The 18,333-nt window shown below is 42.5% G+C and overlaps 1 protein-coding gene across 2 annotated transcripts in view; it reads right to left on the bottom strand.

Annotated features, from left to right (window-relative positions):
• LOC134350488 (synaptotagmin-14-like) overlaps positions 1 to 18,333 on the bottom strand; it is a 193,679-nt gene that overhangs the window by 130,565 nt on the left and 44,781 nt on the right. For both annotated transcript variants that reach the window (XM_063055715.1, XM_063055713.1), the window contains one exon: positions 17,463 to 17,510. In XM_063055715.1, coding sequence (XP_062911785.1) covers positions 17,463 to 17,510 — 48 coding nt within the window. The remainder of the gene's footprint in view (positions 1 to 17,462; positions 17,511 to 18,333) is intronic.

Here is an 18,333-nt window from a genome sequence, read left to right as displayed (position 1 = left end):
CTTCACTAGTGTATCTGCCTCCACCACTGACTCAGGTAGTGCATTCCACGCACCAACCACTCTCTGAGTAAAAAACCTTCCTCTAATATCCCCCTTGAACTTCCCACCCCTTACCTTAAAGCCATGTCCTCTTGTATTGAGCAGTGGTGCCCTGGGGAAGAGGCGCTGGCTATCCACTCTATCTATTCCTCTTATTATCTTGTACACCTCTATCATGTCTCCTCTCATCCTCCTTCTCTCCAAAGAGTAAAGCCCTAGCTCCCTTAATCTCTGATCATAATGCATACTTTCTAAACCAGGCAGCACCCTAGTAAATCACCTCTGTACCCTTTCCAATGCTTCCACATCCTTCCTATAGCGAGGTGACCAGAACTGGACACAGTACTCCAAGTGTGGCCTAACCAGAGTTTTATAGAGCTGCATCATTACCCCGTGACTCTTAAACTCTATCCCTTGACTAATGAAAGCTAACACCCCATATGCTTTCTTAACTACCCTACCTGTGAGGCAACTTTCAGGGTTCTGTGGACATGTACTCCTAGATCCCTCTGCTCCTCCACACTACCAAGTATCCTGCCATTTACTTTGTACTCTGCCTTGGAGTTTGTCCTTCCAAAGTGTACCACTTCACACATCTCCGGGTTGAACTCAATCTGCCACTTCTCAGCCCACTTCTGCATCCTATCAATGTCTCTCTGCAATCTTTGACAATCCTCGACACTATCCACAACACCACCAACCTTTGTGTCATCTGCAAACTTGCCAACCCACCCTTCTACCCCCACCTCCAGGTCATTAATAAAAATCACAAAAAGTAGAGATCCCAGCACCGATCCTTGTGGGACACCACTAGTCACAACCCTCCAATCCGAATGTACTCCCTCCACCACGACCCTCTGCTTTCTGCAGGCAAGCCAATTCTGAATCCACCTGGCCAAACTTCCCTGGATCCCATGCCTTCTGACTTTCTGAATAAGCCTACTGTGTAGAACCTTGTCAAATGCCTTACTAAAATCCTTGTAGATCACATCCACTGCACTACTCTCATCTATATGCCTGGTCACCTCCTCAAAGAACTCCCTCAGGCTTGTTAGGCATGATCTACCCTTCACAAAGCCATGCTGACTGTCCCTGATCAGACCATGATTCTCTAAATGCCTATAGATCCTACCTCTAAGAATCTTTTCCAACAGCTTTCCCACCACAGACATAAGGCTCACTGGTCTATAATTACCCGGACTATTCCTACTACCTTTTTTGAACAAGGGAACAACATTCGCCTCCCTCCAATCCTCCGGTACCATTCCCGTGGACAACGAGGACATAAAGATCCTAGCCAGAGGCTCAGCAATCTCTTCTCTCGTCTCGTGGAGCAGCCTGGGGAATATTCCGTCAGGCCCTGGGGACTTATCTGTCCTAATGTATTTTAACAACTCCAACACCTCCTCTCCCTTAATATCAACATGCTCCAGAACATCAACCTCACTTATATTGTCCTCAGCATCATCAAGTTCCCTCTCATTGGTGAATACCGAAGAGAAGTATTCATTGAGGACCTCGCTCACTTCCATAGCCTCCAGGCACATCTTCCCACCTTTATCTCTAATCAGTCCTACCTTCACTCCTGTCATCCTTTTTTTCTTCACATAATTGAAGAATGCCTTGGGGTTTTCCTTTACCCTACTCGCCAAGGCCTTCTCATGCCCCCTTCTTGCTCTTCTCAGCCCCTTCTTAAGCTCCTTTCTTGCTTCCCTATATTCCTCAATAGACCCATCTGATCCTTGCTTCCTAAACCTCATGTATGCTGCCTTCTTCCACCTGACTAGATTTTCCACCTCACTTGTCACCCATGGTTCCTTCACCCTACCATTCTTTATCTTCCTCACCGGGACAAATTTATCCCTTACGTCCCGCAAGAGATCTCTAAACCACATGTCCAAAGTACATTTCCCTGCAAAAACATCATCAAGGGGCGATGATCAGTCAGTCATGCAGATCATCAACCAACGAGGAACTGACAGAATTTCTTCACTCCAAAGACAATTGAAAGTGCTTCCTGCTCAATCTGGGCATAGTGGCTTCCTGCTTTGCTTAATGTCTGTAATGTGAAAGCAATTTGATCCTCTTCACCCGACAGCATGATGTGTGAGACAACTGCCCCCACACCACAGGGTGATGCATCAGCGGCCATCTGTATGGGCAATGGCAGGTTGAAATGTGTGAGTGCTTCAGATTGTGACAAAGCGGTTTTGGCCTTTTTAAAAGCCTCTTCACTGTGATCTGTCCACTGCCAGTGCGTTGATTTACTTAAAAGCTCATGAAATGGTTTCAGCATGCTAGCTAGGTTAAGAACAAATTTCGCGTAATGCATTAGTAATCCTAAGAAAGAACTTAATTGACACATTCTGTGGTGATGAAGCCTCAATGGTTACCTTCACCTTTGGTGCCTTGTGAAGCCCTGAGTTATCAATCACATGCCCCAAATATTCAATTAAAGGTTAAAACAGCTTACACTTGTCCTCCCAGACCCTTAGCCCACATTCTTTGAGTCTTTGGAGTGCAGAATCCAAGTTTTGTACGTTCAAACACTCACTTTTCCCAGTAATGAATAAGCCATCTAAATAGCATTGCACCCATCAACCCACTCAGGATCTGGTCCATTACTCACTAAAAAAGTGCAGGAACCAAGGTGATGCCAAATGGAAGCCTTTGGCAACTGAACGTTCCATTGTGGGTCATAATGGTCAAGAGTTCCTATGACTCTGGCTTCATATGCATCTGCAAGTATGCTAGACAAGTCAATCTTACTAAATGTCCTCCAGCCAATCCTGAAAAAAGGGCATTAGGGAGGGGAAGAGGGCATTGTTCAGTCATAAGAACCAGATTAGTGGTTACCTTGAAGTCTTCACAAAGTCTTAAAGACCTATCCCTTTTTAGGACAGGAACCACTAGAGTTATTGATTTACTTTTACACACTGGTTCCAATAAACTCTGGACCAGTCTTTCCAATTCAGCCTCTACTTTTGGTTTGAGGGTGTATGGAACAGGTCTTGTCTTGAAACGGGTGTTGTGTTGGGCTTAACAACTGCCTTATGTAACACCCTGGGAAAGGTTTCACTGCTAATGCAATGGTCTTTCTGTAGAAGCATGTTTGGGTTATGGTTAGAGATAACGGATGCTTTGGAATGTGAGCCGTCCAGTGAAGTAAGTGTATTTCGTGTTGAATGCTTGACACCGGTGTGAGCTGGGTCTTTTGTTCAGTGGGAGATGAAGGGAGAAGATGCCAAAGAGGTCGTAGGACTCGACCTGGAGCAGGGCCTTGACTCGACGAAGCCTGGGGAGATCGAAGGAGGATCAGTGAAGGGGAAACCGTGAGCTCCAACTATTTCATTAAAATGGGCCCTTTTTTCTTTTTTTTCTTTACTAACCCTTCAGTCAAATTAAGAATTAAAAAGCTAAATCGTTTAATTGTACGCGGTGTAGTATCTGTTATTTCATGGTACTGATTTGTAACATCTTGCAGCATCCACACAAACAGGGGGTTTCAGAGTTTTGCACTTCAATCTCACATGTTTGGCACGGCCGGAGATTGTCCTCCCCAGACTTACGCAGCCAATGGAACCAGAGTGTTTCACTTAAAAGTGATTTCTTTCATACTGCCCAGTTCTTCATTGAATACTTCTGTGTGTTTCTTTGATACTTCTTGTAGACCAGCATTCCCACTAATCAAATGCACTTCGTGCCAGTTGAATTTGAGCTACTTGAACCACAAGCAGCCCAGAAGTGCTGGATAACAACCTTTAACAATATACAGTACAATGCAAGTTTCTTTCTCTGTTTGTTAATCTCCACTGTAAAATATATTACTTCCCTCACTGGAGAAAGCTCACTAGTATAAGTCTTTAAAGTCAACCTCGCCCCTTCTAGGGTGAGATGCTGCAATTTCTCTTTGTAAACAGTCTCTGACATCAGCAATACCGCAGCACCTGTGTCCACCTGCAAACTCAATGTGGCCCCATCAAACCACAGGGTCACCCTACAGCCGACTTTATGTCCTGAAACAGATAAAACATGGAAAACTCCTTCAACCATGGAGTGAGAGTCACTCAGTCCATCCTCAGTATGCTCCATCTTGTTCACGTGTTTCTTTTAGTTTTTTTCCAAAAATAATGTTTCTTTAAAATAATGCAAAGAAATTTTTTTAGTCAGAGGGTGGTGAATCTATGGAATTTGTTGCCATGGGCAGCAGCGGAGGCCAAGTCATTGGGTGTATTTAAGGCAGAGATGGTGAGAAGGCAGGGGAGTGGGACTAAATAGGATAAAATGGATCAGCTCATGATAAAATGGCGGAGCAGACTTGATGGGCTGAATGGCCTACTTCTGCTCCTTTGTCTTATGGTCTTATGGTCTTTATCAGTGTTTTTAGTTGACAGTGTCTTTTCACTTTTACAGGTGTGTTCAATATGTCCCTTTTTGCCGCAGGTTTGCTAATCTAAATCCTTATGCCAGCGTCCTTCTGTTGAATGCCCAGTTTTGCCACAATGGTAACATTGATTACTAAAAGGCGTCTTATTCTTGAAGTCAGTAGAAACTTTATGAACTTGGGAAGATGCTCTTAATAGGTGTGCTCCTTTAGCTGCCATCTCCATAGATGTACTAATCTCATTTGCCTTCTGTATTGTTAGTCTGTTTTCTGTCAGCAAACATTTCTGAATTGCCTCATTATGCAAACCACATACGAGTCTATCACACAACATATGATTCAATGAATGCCCAAATCAGTGTTGACAATTGCTTCATCAATGCCACAAACTGTGAGATACACTCGCCTTCGTCTTGATTCCTTTAATGAAATCTAAACCTCTCGGCAATAATCAAAGATACAAATAATTGGTGGCCCTTAATTCTTTAACTATGTCCTTATAAGGCTTATAGCCAGGCTTAGTAGGTTGCACGAGACTGTGCAATGAATGAAACGTTTGTGCATCCATCAGTCAGAAAAGATAAAACACGAATAAATATTTCAGTATATGAACTCCAACGGCCCCATCCTTCCAAACATTGCCTCCATTTCCAAACACAATTACATTCCAGAAAAGTTAATTAGACATCTCTCTCTCTCTCCCCTCTCTCCACCGCCCCCCCGCCCCGACTTTTCTTGGCGAAAGGAACAAAATAATAAATATCACATGAGGGCTTGTCACCTTGTTGCCAGCTGCTTTGTTTGTGGTGCTGAGCAGCTGGATGGTAGTCATGAATAACACACATGAGAGACGAAGAGGTGAGGAACGAATGTGCAGCAGTTTATTTTGCTTGTAAGTCACCTACCCAAAATGCCCTCTAAATTACTTTCAATACATAACACACAAGGAAGCTTGACAGCAACCCGTAAGGATCAAAATATACACATTCACATTAATAATCGAGCTGCTGGGTTACAAATGTTGTGATAGAGGCTGGACAATTGCTATGGCTCTCCAGAGGCAATCGAAGAATCTCTTCAGTAGACTTCATAACTTTCCGATGCTCTCACACAAAGAACCAAGAGGCTACTTGAGCTTGCAGATCTGTTGTCAGAACTACAAGCCACAAAAGTACAAGGGTTACCTACTAGGATTGAGTTTTTTTGATACAGAAACAGGAATAAACCCTATAGTGGAGAAACTACCAAACAATATTCAAGAACAAAGGATAACCAAAGGTTTCAACTATAAAATAATGCATTATGCCCACTATCTGCCATTTTCATTCTTTGTGGAATTCATCTAACACCACACAAAAATGTGAAGTGGCCCAGTTTTATGCTCTCAACTTCTGGTAACATACCATTCAGAGAAAAGTCTCCAGCATAAGCATGGAAGATCAAACCCCTATCATGGTCAACAAAACCAAAGTAGAAAACTCTGTCATGAGCCCTGATAGACAATGCCCTGTCCATAAGAAACCTCATACCTTAAAGAAACGCAGAGATTCAGAGAGAAACTGCTTACAGACTGGTGATGCTTTCTGAAGGAGCACTCAATATGTTTCAAGTGTTGCACTTCAACACCACACCAAGCAAAGGACTGTAAAGTTATTATACAATGCACCGAGTGCAACAGTGTCCAGCACATATGAGCACTTCATTCAGGGCCCAGAGCCCTGGGCTATGACTGGTTCCAGCACACCCGTAGCAAGGCTGAGCATCCATCAGATGTAGCTACTTCCTCATACACAGGGTATGCATATGAGGGTTGCAAGGCAAATCCTGCTCTAAAATATGTCTAACAGCACCTACCCGAAAGGACATCCTGAGCAAAAAATAAAGGCCTGTATGATATCGGATGATCAGAGCAATATGTCATTGACAAAGTCAACATTCTTTGACACATTCAGTATTCAAGGTCTGGTTCCCATGCACTATAAAGACTTATTCTGAAACATCTAAAGTGCCAGAAGAAAAGCCAATGGATTTGTCATGGAGTTAATAGCAGGGGACCTCTGTTTACCCGTGCCAACCCTCTTTGAGCGCAACCATACTCACAACAACAGGGATGAAATCCCAACTCCTGAAGCTGCAGGTGGTCATTCACATCTTAAAGACATAGCTGATGTGATTCTCCCACTTGACTCTTCTGCTGAGAATTCTCCTAGACATCTTCCGTGCAAATAAGATATGTGAACAGTGCAATGGTTGACACAATGCACCTTATGCCAATGACTAAAGCTGGGTTGGATCATGAGGGGGGTGGGCGGTGAAGTCTGCCTCAGTGGTGTTCAACAGCTCACTGAGAGCACATTTAAGAGTAATGTCCTGGAGAACAGGCACCCAAGTCATTTCAGACCCTGTGAGAGTAGAATCTGTATGTAAAGGAAGATTGTAGGTAAGCAAACGGAGTGCCCTGACACATTAACTCACTGAACAGCTTTGTATATATGCACTGCAAGGGCAGTAGACTGAAACTATATTATTTAAAGAAACACTTAAACTACACACTGTCCTCATTGATATTTGTGTCCTCTAAGACCTCAACTACTACCTCACATATGTATCTTGATGATTTTGTCCATGAAGGCAACACTGGAGTTACTTGGAGCTTCAACTCAGGACCATTCAACTGATACCCCTATTCACTTGCATGCTTAAATTTGCATGAAGGAAGTCACCCAATTATCAAAACAGAGGAAAAGATTTTCCTCTTTTGTCTTCAGTTCATTGAAGCAAGCAGTATTGGACCTGTGTTGCAGGCTTTCCCAAAATGCTGGCATTCAGACAATGTCCTCATGGAGGCATCACTGGTCATTTCCTATAACAAGTACCTGACCTTAACCCTGGAAGGTCTCAGTGCCTCCTTGAAGATCAATATGCTTCCTGTGGTCTCTGTTCTCTACTAGCCCGGCCAGGTACCATTGATTTCCTTGTAAAACACCTCATCACTGCCTGTTCATACCCATTCATATCCATTCATTCAGTACCAATATTCTTGAGTGGCTGCAAGAGTGAAGCTTGTATGTCACTATGAGAGCTTCCAACAAAAATCACACCTGTTGTGTTATTTGGTGATAGGTGTGAGAACTTTTAATATGACAACAGGGAATAAAGTGCTGAAATCAATATCATCACTTTCAGCAGGGCAATCAACAAGACAACCCAACAACATAGTGAACTTTCAAAATGAAGCTCTTGCTTTTAATACAATCTTCACAAGGGGACCTTAAATTCTATGTTAATACTACAAAAAAGGGGTAAAAAAATGTCCACACCTTCATAAATAAATGAGATGAGATCAAAAATATTTTTAAAGAATTGATACGGTAGTTTATAAGGATAAAGGCCAAAAGAATGGATGAGAACCGAAGACAGAGATTTAAAAGACTAAGAGAATTTAAAAAGTCTACGTAGTCAACAAGTAGAGTGATGGGCTTTGATTTGCACATATTACTTCCGTTTCTTACCATTCGAAAGTTATAGTGAAAAATAACAGTTTGACGACCTGCAGCATCAATGGTCTCTCTTGAATTGTCATCAGCTTTTATAATACATAATATTAGCTATCACTTCATACAGAAGAGTTCAATGGTGTTGCACAACTCACATTAACCATATACTGCTGATATTAGTTCAGAATTTAGAGTTGGATTTCTGATCTGCACTCTGGCAGAAACTGGACTATTAAGACAGCAGTTCAGTCCCTTTAAGTACATGAAAATTAAAACATCATGAAAAGCATGGAGTCATTTAAAAATAAAAATTAAAACTTGAAAGGTGAATCAAATAAGTATGAGTAACACAAGATGATGTTCAGAAACCATTAAAGAATATGATTATATTTAAAAACCTATATTGAAAGACATAATGGGACGTAACTTTGTTGTGATTGTAAATTATTGTGACTGCAAGCTTTTTTTTGGATTTCACAACTGTTAAAATGTGTGTGGTAATTTAATTAAATAATCAATCTTGCAAAATATGTAGAGGTAAATTTCTAACATTCCACCCATTAAAATATTGTGATAGCTAATTTTCCACTGGGATTCTCTGGTTTGGTTTAAAATCTTCAGCTGCTGTACTTTTGTAATAAGAGCCACATCAATTATAGGTCACATTGTGACATCTTTTTATAGCACAAAAACAGGTCAGTTGAACCAACAAGTTCATGCAGCTCTTTATGCCCTAATCAAACCTATTCATCTATCCACTTCAATATTTCTTTCTTCAATATCTTTATCATCATCTGTTTAATTTAAATGCATACATATTATTTGCCCCAACCACTTCTCTTAATAAAAAACTCCACCTGCTAATTATTCTGAGGCTACCTTGATTGTCTATGTGATCTGCTTAACTTTATGCCACCACCAACCTGATTCCACCCAGTCTGCTCGCAAGCTCCAGCATTCTGCTCTGACACATAAAATGGTCAGTACTGATACTAACAGGAAATGCCGTTTATCTAAAAATTCACTGAATTCAGTGATGAGCCCCAGTGGCAAAGATGAGATGTCAATCTTAATTGGCTTTCAGTAAAACAGTGTAAGGGGTTAGCAACAATGATCAGAGTGAGAGTAGAATGGAGAATTAAAATGACAAGCAATTGAAAAATTCAGGTCACTGTTGCAATCTGAATAGAGGTGTTTGGCAAAGTAGTCACCCTATTTGTATTTCGTGATTATGTACACTGGATGCAGTACACTCAGTTGAAGATGGTGCAAGTGAATCATTATTTCTCTTAGAAGGTAATTACTTGGGACCATGGATTGTGGAGGTGAACAAAAACAAATAGAGCAGGTGATTAAAGTCCCTCAGGTGGTTGCGTGGTCGTCCCAAAGAAAAAAGGAAATGGGTGATGGCAAAGATGAAAAGTGAACCAGAAAAGAAAAGATCTCTTCAAAATACCAAAATGGAAGATGAGATAAAGGTATCTGTGCTGGTGACATCCAGTTGACAGTTGTGGAAATAATAGAGAGTGATCTATTGAACATGGAGGTTGGTGGATTGGAAGATAAGAACGGAGAGAACCCTTTCCTTATTCTGGGTGGAGAAGGGGCTGAGAGCTGAAGGGAAGGAAATGGGACAGATGTAATTTATGTTTGGACTAATTATCCTTCTGTATTAAAAACATTGGAAAGAAAGCTGGAAGATGCCAATACTGCTCAGCACAAAAGATGGAAAAGATGTGGAATAATGTATCTCATGATTATTATCTTCTGGTTTTTATTGCCTTTGAGAGACCAAGGGAATTTTTCAGAATTTCTCTCTCACGTTTTTGGTTGATTTTGTTTTGAGTCTGTTTTTCAGCATCAATGTACCAAATGGCCTTTTTCTAACTACTTGTGGTGAGATATTATTCAATATGGTTCATACACACTGGGTCCAGGGTAAATGAAATCCACTGTAACAGCTCAACAATTCGGCACCAATAAATACATACATATTAAGCCAGAGTGCCACAATGGGCTTAGTGTCAATCTGAAATATTAATTATATCTCCTTCCAAAGATATTGTGATCTATAAATGATTATTTCTTCAGCAGTTTGATCGGAACATGACTATGCAAGTGCGTGGACGTCAGCCAGTTAAAACAGTGAGAAGAGTTTAAAAGGAGACAGCTTTATAGAGCTGGCACTGGAGTAGAGAGAGACAGAGTAGGAAGGCTTTGCCTCAACGGAGCTTTGGCGATAATGTGTCGAGGCGACGTAGGTTGCCTGTGTAGAATACAAACAGGAAGAATGTGTGTGAGGCCAATGTTCTGTGCTCAGTGTCAGATGTGAGAAGTCTAGGAGACTCCCAGCCTCCTGGACAGCCACATCTGTGCCAGGTGCATCAAGCTGCAGCTCCATAGGGACCGCATTAGGGAACTGGAGATGCAACCCGATGACCTTCGTTTGGTCAGGGCAAGTGACGAGGTGACTGAGAGGAGCTATAGGCAGGAAGTCACAACAGGGCCTCGGGAGACAGGTAAGTGGGTAACAGTCAGGAGAGGGAAGGGCAGGAGTCAGAGGCTAGAGACCACCCCCATGGCTGTACCCCTTGACAATAAGTACTCCTGCTTGAGTACTGTTGGGGGGGGGAAACGGCCTACCTGGGGGAAGCAACAATGGCCATGCCTAGAGAGCACCCCCGTGGCTCAGAAGGGTAGGGAAAGGAAGAGGATGGAAGCAGTGACAGGGGACTCTATAGTTAGGGGATCAGACAGGCAATTCTGTGGATGCAGGAAAGAAGCACGGATGGTAGTTTGCCTCCCAGGTGCCAGAGTCTGGGATGTTTCTGATCATGACCACGATATCCTGAAGTGGGAAGGAGAACAACCAGAGGTCGTGGTACATATTGGTACCAACGACGTAGGCAGGAAAAGGGAGGAGGTCCTGAAAGCAGACTACAGGGAGTTAGGAAGGAAGTTGAGAAGCAGGACCTCAAAGGTAATAATCTTGGGATTACTGCCTGTGCCATGTGACAGTGAGAATAGGAATAGAATGAGGTGGAGGATAAATGCGTGGCAGAGGGATTGGAGCAGGGGGCAGGGATTTAGATTTCTGGATCATTGGGACCTCTTTTGAGGCAGGAGTGACCTTTACAAAAAGGATGGGTTGCACTTGAATCTCAGGGAGACCAATATCCTGGTGGTGAGGTTTGATAGGGCTATTGGGAAGAGTTTAAACTTGCGGGGTGGGGACCAAACTGAAGAGACAGAGGAAGAGATGGTTGGCTCACAAATAGAGAAAGCTTGGAGACAGTGTGAGAGGAAGGGTAGGCAGAAGGTTTGAGATGTGTCTATTTTAATGCAAGGAGTATTATGAACAAAGTGGATGAGCTTAGAGCGTGGATCAGTACTTGGAGCTATGATGTAGTGGCCATTACAGAGACTTGGATGGCTCAGGGGCAGGAATGGTTACTTCCAGTGACAGGCTTTAGATATTTCAGAAAGGACAAGGAGGGAGGCAAAAGAGGTGGGGGTGCGGCACTGTTGATCAGAGATAGTGTCACAGCCGTAGAAAAGGAGGAAGACATGAGGGATTGTCTATGGAGTCTCTGTGGGTGGAAGTTAGGAAAAAGAAGGGGTCAATAACTCTACTCGGTGTTTTCTATAGACCACCCAATAGTAACAGGGACATCAAGGAGCAGTTAGGGAGACAAGATTCTGGAAAGGTGTAATAATAACAGGTTTGTCGTGGTGGGAGATTTTAATTTCCTAAATATCGATTGGCATGTCCCTAGAGCGAGGGGTTTAGATGGGGTGCAGCATGTTAGGTGTGTTCAGGAAGGTTTCTTGACACAACATGTAGATAAGCCTACAAGAGGAGAGGCTGTACTTGATCTGGTATTGGGAATTGAACTGCTCAGTGGAAGAGCATTTTGGAGATAGTGGTCACAATGGGAGAGGGATAGGAACAGACAAGATAAGAAAGCGTTTAATTGGAGTAAAGGGAAATATGAGGCTATCAGGCAGGAACTTGGAAGCATAAACTGGGAACAGATGTTCTCAGGGAAATGTACAGAGAAATGTGACAAATGTTCAGGGAATATTTGCATGGAGTTCTGCATAGGTACGTTCCAATGAGACAGGGAAAGGATGGTAGGGTACAGTAACTGTGGTGTACAAAGGCTGTTGTAAATCTAGTCAAGAAGAAAAGGAGAGCTTACGAAAGGTTCAAAAAATTAGATAGAGATCTAGAAGATAATAAGGCCAGCAGGAAGGAGCTTAAGACAGAAATTAGGAGAGCCAGAAGGGGCCATGAGCCTTGGCCGACAGGATTAAGGAAAACTCCAAGGCATTCTACAAATATGTGAAGAGCAAGAGGATAAGATCTGAGAGAATAGGACCAATCAGGTGTGTCAGTGGAAAAGTATGCATGGAACCGGAGGAGATAGCAGAGGTATTTCATGAGTACTTTACTTTAGTATTCACTACGGAAAAGGATCTTGGTGATTGTAGGGATAATTTGCAGTGGACTAAAAAGCTTGAGCACGTCGATATTAAGAATGAGGCTGTGCTACTGATTTTGGAAAGCATCAAGTTGGATAAGTCACCGAGACCAGACGAGATGCACCCCAGGCTACTGTGGGAGGTGAGGGAGGAGATTGCTGAGCCTCTGGCAATGATCTTTGCATCATCAATGAGGATGGGAGAGGTTCCAGAGGATTGGAGGGTTGCGGATGTTGTTCCCTTATTCAAGAAAGGGAGTAGGGATAGCCCAGGAAATTATTGACCATTGGGTCTTACTTCAGTGGTTGGTGAACTGATGGAGAAAATCCTGAGAGGCAGGATTTATGAACATTTCGAGATGATTAGGAATAGTCAGCATGGCTTTGTCAAAGACAAGTTGTGCCTTACGAGCTTGATTGAATTTTTTGAGGATGTGACTAAACACATTGATGAACATAGAGCAGTAGATGTAGTGTATATGGATTTCAGTAAGGCATTTGACAAGGTACCCCATGCAAGCCTTATTGAGAAAGTAAGGAGGCATGGAATCCAAGGGACATTGCTTTGTGGATCCAGAACTGGCTTGCCCATAGAAGGCAATGAGTGGTTGCAGACGGATCACTTTCTGCATGGAGGTCAGTGACCAGTGGTGTGCCTCAGGGATCTGTTCTGGGACCCCTACTCTTCATGATTTTTATAAATGACCTGGATGAGGAACTGGAGGGATGGGTTAGTAAATTTGCTGATGACACAAAGGGTGGGGGTGTTGTGAATAGTATGGAGGGCTGTCAGAGGTTACAGCGGGACATTGATAGGATGCAAAACTGGGCTGAGAAGTGGCAGATGGAGTTCAACCCAGATAAGTGTGAGGTGGTTCATTTTGGTAGGTCAAATATGATGACAGAATATAGTATTAATGGTAAGACTCTTGGCAGTGTGGAGGATCAGAGGGGTCTTGGGGTCCAAGTCCATAGGACACTCAAAGCTGCTGCACAGGTTGACTCTGTAGTTAAGAAAGCATACGGTGCATTGGCCTTCATCAATCATGGGATTGAGTTTAGGAGCCGAGAGGTAATGTTGCAGATATATAGGACCCTGGTCAGACCCAACTTGGAGTACTGTGCTCAGTTCTGGTCACCTCACTATAGGAAGGATGTGGAAACCATAGAAAGGGTGCAGAGGAGATTTACAAGAATGTTGCCTGGATTGGGGAGCATGCCTTGTGAGAATACGTTGAGTGAACTCAGCCTTTTTCCCTTGGAGCAACGGAGGCTGAGAGGTGACCTGATAGAGGTGTATAAAAGATGCTGAGAGGCATTGATTGTGTGCATAGTCAGAGGCTTTTTTGTAAGGCTGAAATGTCAAGCACGAGAGGGCACAGTTTTAAGGTGCTTGTAAGTAGGTATAGAGGAGATGTCAGGGGTAAATTCTTTTACTCAGAGAGTGGTGAGTGTGTGGAAAGGGTTGCCGGCAACTGTGGTGGAGGCGGACACAATAGGATCTTTTAAGAGACTCCTGGACAGTACATGGAGCTCAGAAAAATAGACGGCTATGGGTAACCCTAGGTAATTTCTACAGTAAGGACATGTTCGGCACAGCTTTGTGGGCCAAAGGGCCTGTATTGTGCTGTAAGTTTTCTAAGTTTCTATTTCTGATGTTCTTATTTTTACTTTCTATTTCCAGCATTAGCAGTGCTTTACCTTTGTTCTACAACTATCTGTTCTATGACTTACAAACAGAGGAAACTTAAGATTCTTGATATAACCAGTTTTCTCTTCATACAATGAAGAAGAATATTCAGAGGATTTGCTACCAATAATACATGACATGCTTGCCATTAAATGGTCCATCAGTGCTATGCTCTATAGCCAACCCAATAACCCCAGCTGTGGGGCAGGGGAAAGCCAAGGCTTCAATGTAACAACAACATCAAACAATGTCTCAAGAAATTAAGCACTCCTCAGAAAAACTGCATAATTCCCTACCACAATGGTTCAGCTTAGAGAAACCATTCAATTCAGGTGTAAGCAAAATGGAACCCAGAACAGCACCCTGAGTGATGCTCACAGGCAAGCTAGGAATGAGCCACCTCCAACGGGATCCCACCACTAAGCACATCTTTCCCTCCCCCCACCTCTGCATTCTGCAGGGATCGCTCCCTACACAACTCCCTTGTCCATTCGTCCCCCCCATCCCTCCCCACTGATCTCCCTCCTAGCACTTATCCGTGTAAGCGGAACAAGTGCTACACATGCCCTTACACTTCCTCCCTTACCACCATTCAGGGCCCCAAACAGTCCTTCCAGGTGAGGCAACACTTCAGCTGTGAGTCAGCTGGGGTGATATACTGCGTCCGGTGCTCCCGCTGTGGCCTTTTATATATTGGCGAGACCCGACGCAGACTGGGAGACCGCTTTGCTGAACATCTACGCTCTGTCCGCCAGAGAAAGCAGGATCTCCCAGTGGCCACACATTTTAATTCCACATCCCATTCCCATTCTGACATGTCTATCCACAGCCTCCTCTACTGTAAAGATGAAGCCACACTCAGGCTGGAGGAACAACACCTTATATTCCGTCTGGGTAGCCTCCAACCTGATGGCATGAACATCGACTTCTCTAACTTCCACTAATGCCCCACCTCCCCCTCATACCCCATCTGTTACTTATTTTTATACACATATTCTTTCTCTCACTCTCCTTTTTCTCCCTCTGTCCCTCTGAATATACCCCTTGCCCATCCTCTGGGTCCGCCCCCCCCCTTGTCTTTCTTCCCGGACCTCCTGTCCCATGACCCTCTCGTATCCCTTTTGCCAATCACCTGTCCAGCTCTTGGCTCCATCCCTCCCCCTCCTGTCTTCTCCTATCATTTTGGATCTCCCCCTCCCCCTCCAACTTTCAAATCCCTTACTCACTCTTCCTTCAGTTAGTCCTGACAAAGGGTCTCGGCCTGAAACGTCGACTGCACCTCTTCCTAGAGATGCTGCCTGGCCTGCTGCGTTCACCAGCAACTTTTATGTGTGTTGCTAGGAAGTCAGAATCAGGTTTAATATCACCAGCAGATGTCATGAAATTCGTTAACTTTACGGTAACAGTACAACGAAATACATGATAAGTAAATCTGGAGAAAAATAACTGAATTACAGCAAGATATACATGTCTATTAAATAGTTAAGTTCAAATAAGTAGTACAAAAAACAGAAATAAAAAAGTAGTGATGTAATGGGTTCAATGTCCAGTTAGAAATCAGATGGCAGACAGGAAGAAACTGTTTCTGAATCGCTGTGTAGCTTCAGGTTTCTGTACCTCCTTCCTGATGGTAACAATGAGAAGAGGGCATGTCCTGGGTGGTGGGGCTCCTTAATAATGGATGCCGCCTTCCTAAGACACCACTCCTTCAAGATATCTTGGATACTATGGAGGCTAGCACTCATGATGGAGCTGACTAATTTTACAGGTTTCTGCAACTTACTTCAATCTTGACATGCCTGAACTTTTATTTGATGGGTTCTCCAGACAAGAAAATATTAATTTGTTTCCGATGATCCTCACCAGTTTTTTTACAGATTCACCACAAATTGCAGAGAGATGTGAACATAGCCCAGGCTTTTAACCAAAACCATCTTCCCCTCTATTGATCTTGTCTATGTTTCCTGCTGCCTCAGAGCAGCTGCCAACATAATCAAGGACCCCTCCCAACCTGACCGTTTACCCTTCTTCCTCTTGCCATGAGTCAGAAGATACAAAAGTTTAAGAGCACATACCACCTTAGAACCTAAGCTCAATAAAAGCTTCTATCCACTGTTACAACATCCTTCAATGAACCATTTGTACAATAAAGCTGGACTCTTATTATCTCTCAGTCTATCTTGCCAGGGCCTTTCCACTTTATTTGTTTCCCTAAACTGCATTTTCTCTGTAAATGTGACACTGTATTCTGCATTCTGTTTTTTGACCATTTTGTACTACTTCAATGTGCTTTGTATGTATGGAACGATCTGGTACGCAAACGGTATATCTTGACACTTGTGACAATAATAAACCTCTGATGGTGCAATGTCTGGTTTAGAATTATGTAACCAGTTGCATTGATGGAATATTTTGATCCTTTTTGTGATGAAACCTCTGTAATAAAATTTAATGCCATTGTTTCAATTAAGCAAAATCAGTGATACTAAAGTTGGGGTGAGAGACTGGGGCAGCACTCCACGATAATGTAGTGGTTCGTGTGATGCTATTAGAGCTTGGGGCATTGGAGTTCAATTCAGACATCATCTGTAAGGAGAGTCAGTACATCCTCACTGTGGAATGCTTGGGTTTTCTCTGGGTCCTCCAGTTTCCTTTCAAATCCAAAGACGTACTGGTTTGTAGGTTAACTGGTCATTGTAAATTGTCCCATGATTAGACTAGGCTTAAATTGGGAGTTGCTGGATGGTGTGGTTCAAAGGGACATAAGGGCCTATTCTGCTCAGACCCTAAGTAAGATAAACAGTTACAGAGAATAGTTGACTCATTTAAAAATATTCCATCAAAAGAAATAGTTGAGTTACAGTGCCTACTGATTATCCCCATTTGTAGGGTGTTGACATGCCAACAATAATTTTACCCATATCTTTCCATTAAAGTCAGTCATAATGAGTATCAAGAGAGATGTTTACTAGTGGCCCTGTCATTTTTCATTCTTATCTCAAATCAAGATCGCTCCAGGAAAACCAAAAACTGAAAAGGTAGAAGCGACTTATCAATTAAACTTTGCGTGTCAAAAGGCATAAATTAAGTTCATAAATTAAGGTAGTGCACAGAAGTTTCCACTGTGAAATAAAATTATTATCCAATTTATAGAAATCAGATACATAATCTTTTTAGTGCATAGCACATATAACATTTTTCCCTTCTGTTATTTAAAATCGGTCTCAAAAATTAAAAGACGCATTCAACAAATGTAACTAAAGCTTTATTTATCAATAAAGCTTGCTTCCTACAATCACTAGCTCACACCCCACTGCCAAATGTGGCACAGATAATAAGATTATTAACTTCCAGAACAGTTCACTTACCTTTGCGGATACATATAAGTTCATGGACACCACAAGTTCGTTCTCCACCTGTAAAGATATATTTATTATTACTCAAACATGTTTGATAAATTCTAACTCCAAAATGTGGCTATGGATATTAAAATGAAAGGAATGAAGAAATGAAATAAGTAATTTTTAAGTTCCTTTCGAGTAAACAGCAATGATCCACTCAGTTATACTCCTAAATTGAATTCGGCGGTGTTAAGATTCCCAATTGCATCATGCAAAGTGGTAAGTCACATTCATTCCACACTGATAATAATAATCATCATCAATAAAGGGAAGTTTAACCTGATTATGCATTTGAGAAACCAAAGATAGTTTTGTGGAATACCTCCATGAGCCCGAGCTTACACTCATCTGTCACATCATTCCCTATCCATTCTCACTATGATCTCTCTCAGTTTGACCGCCAACACTAATATTTACAATTTTCTTGTATTTCCTTACAATATAGACAGGGGTGATACAACCTACTGAGTTGATGCCAGCTCACAAAACATTCTCATTCACTTGCTCTAGTCTATTCTCCCCACATTCCTATCAATTCCCACCCACAAGAAACTGAGGGCAATTTACAGTGGCCAATTAACCCACTAACCATCATGTCTTTCAAACACACTGGGAAGCCTGACTACCCATGTAAACCCATGCAGTCACAGAGCAGACATGCAATCTCCACAAGAATTGAACATGAATCAGCAGATTAGTAAGGAAGAAGTCCTCCCAGCTGCACCACTGTTCCATGCAATGAAACACAACATAAATTCAAGGAAAAGTACCATAACTTTCATCTAGACATGTTGCTGTCCTTGAGACTCAATACTGAATTCCACAATTTCACTTGAAC

The sequence above is a fragment of the Mobula hypostoma genome, chromosome 8, assembly GCF_963921235.1.
Source record: "Mobula hypostoma chromosome 8, sMobHyp1.1, whole genome shotgun sequence".
NCBI lineage: Eukaryota > Metazoa > Chordata > Chondrichthyes > Myliobatiformes > Myliobatidae > Mobula > Mobula hypostoma.
Note: the sequence above shows the minus strand (reverse complement) of the source record. Positions and strands in the feature narration are given on the sequence as shown.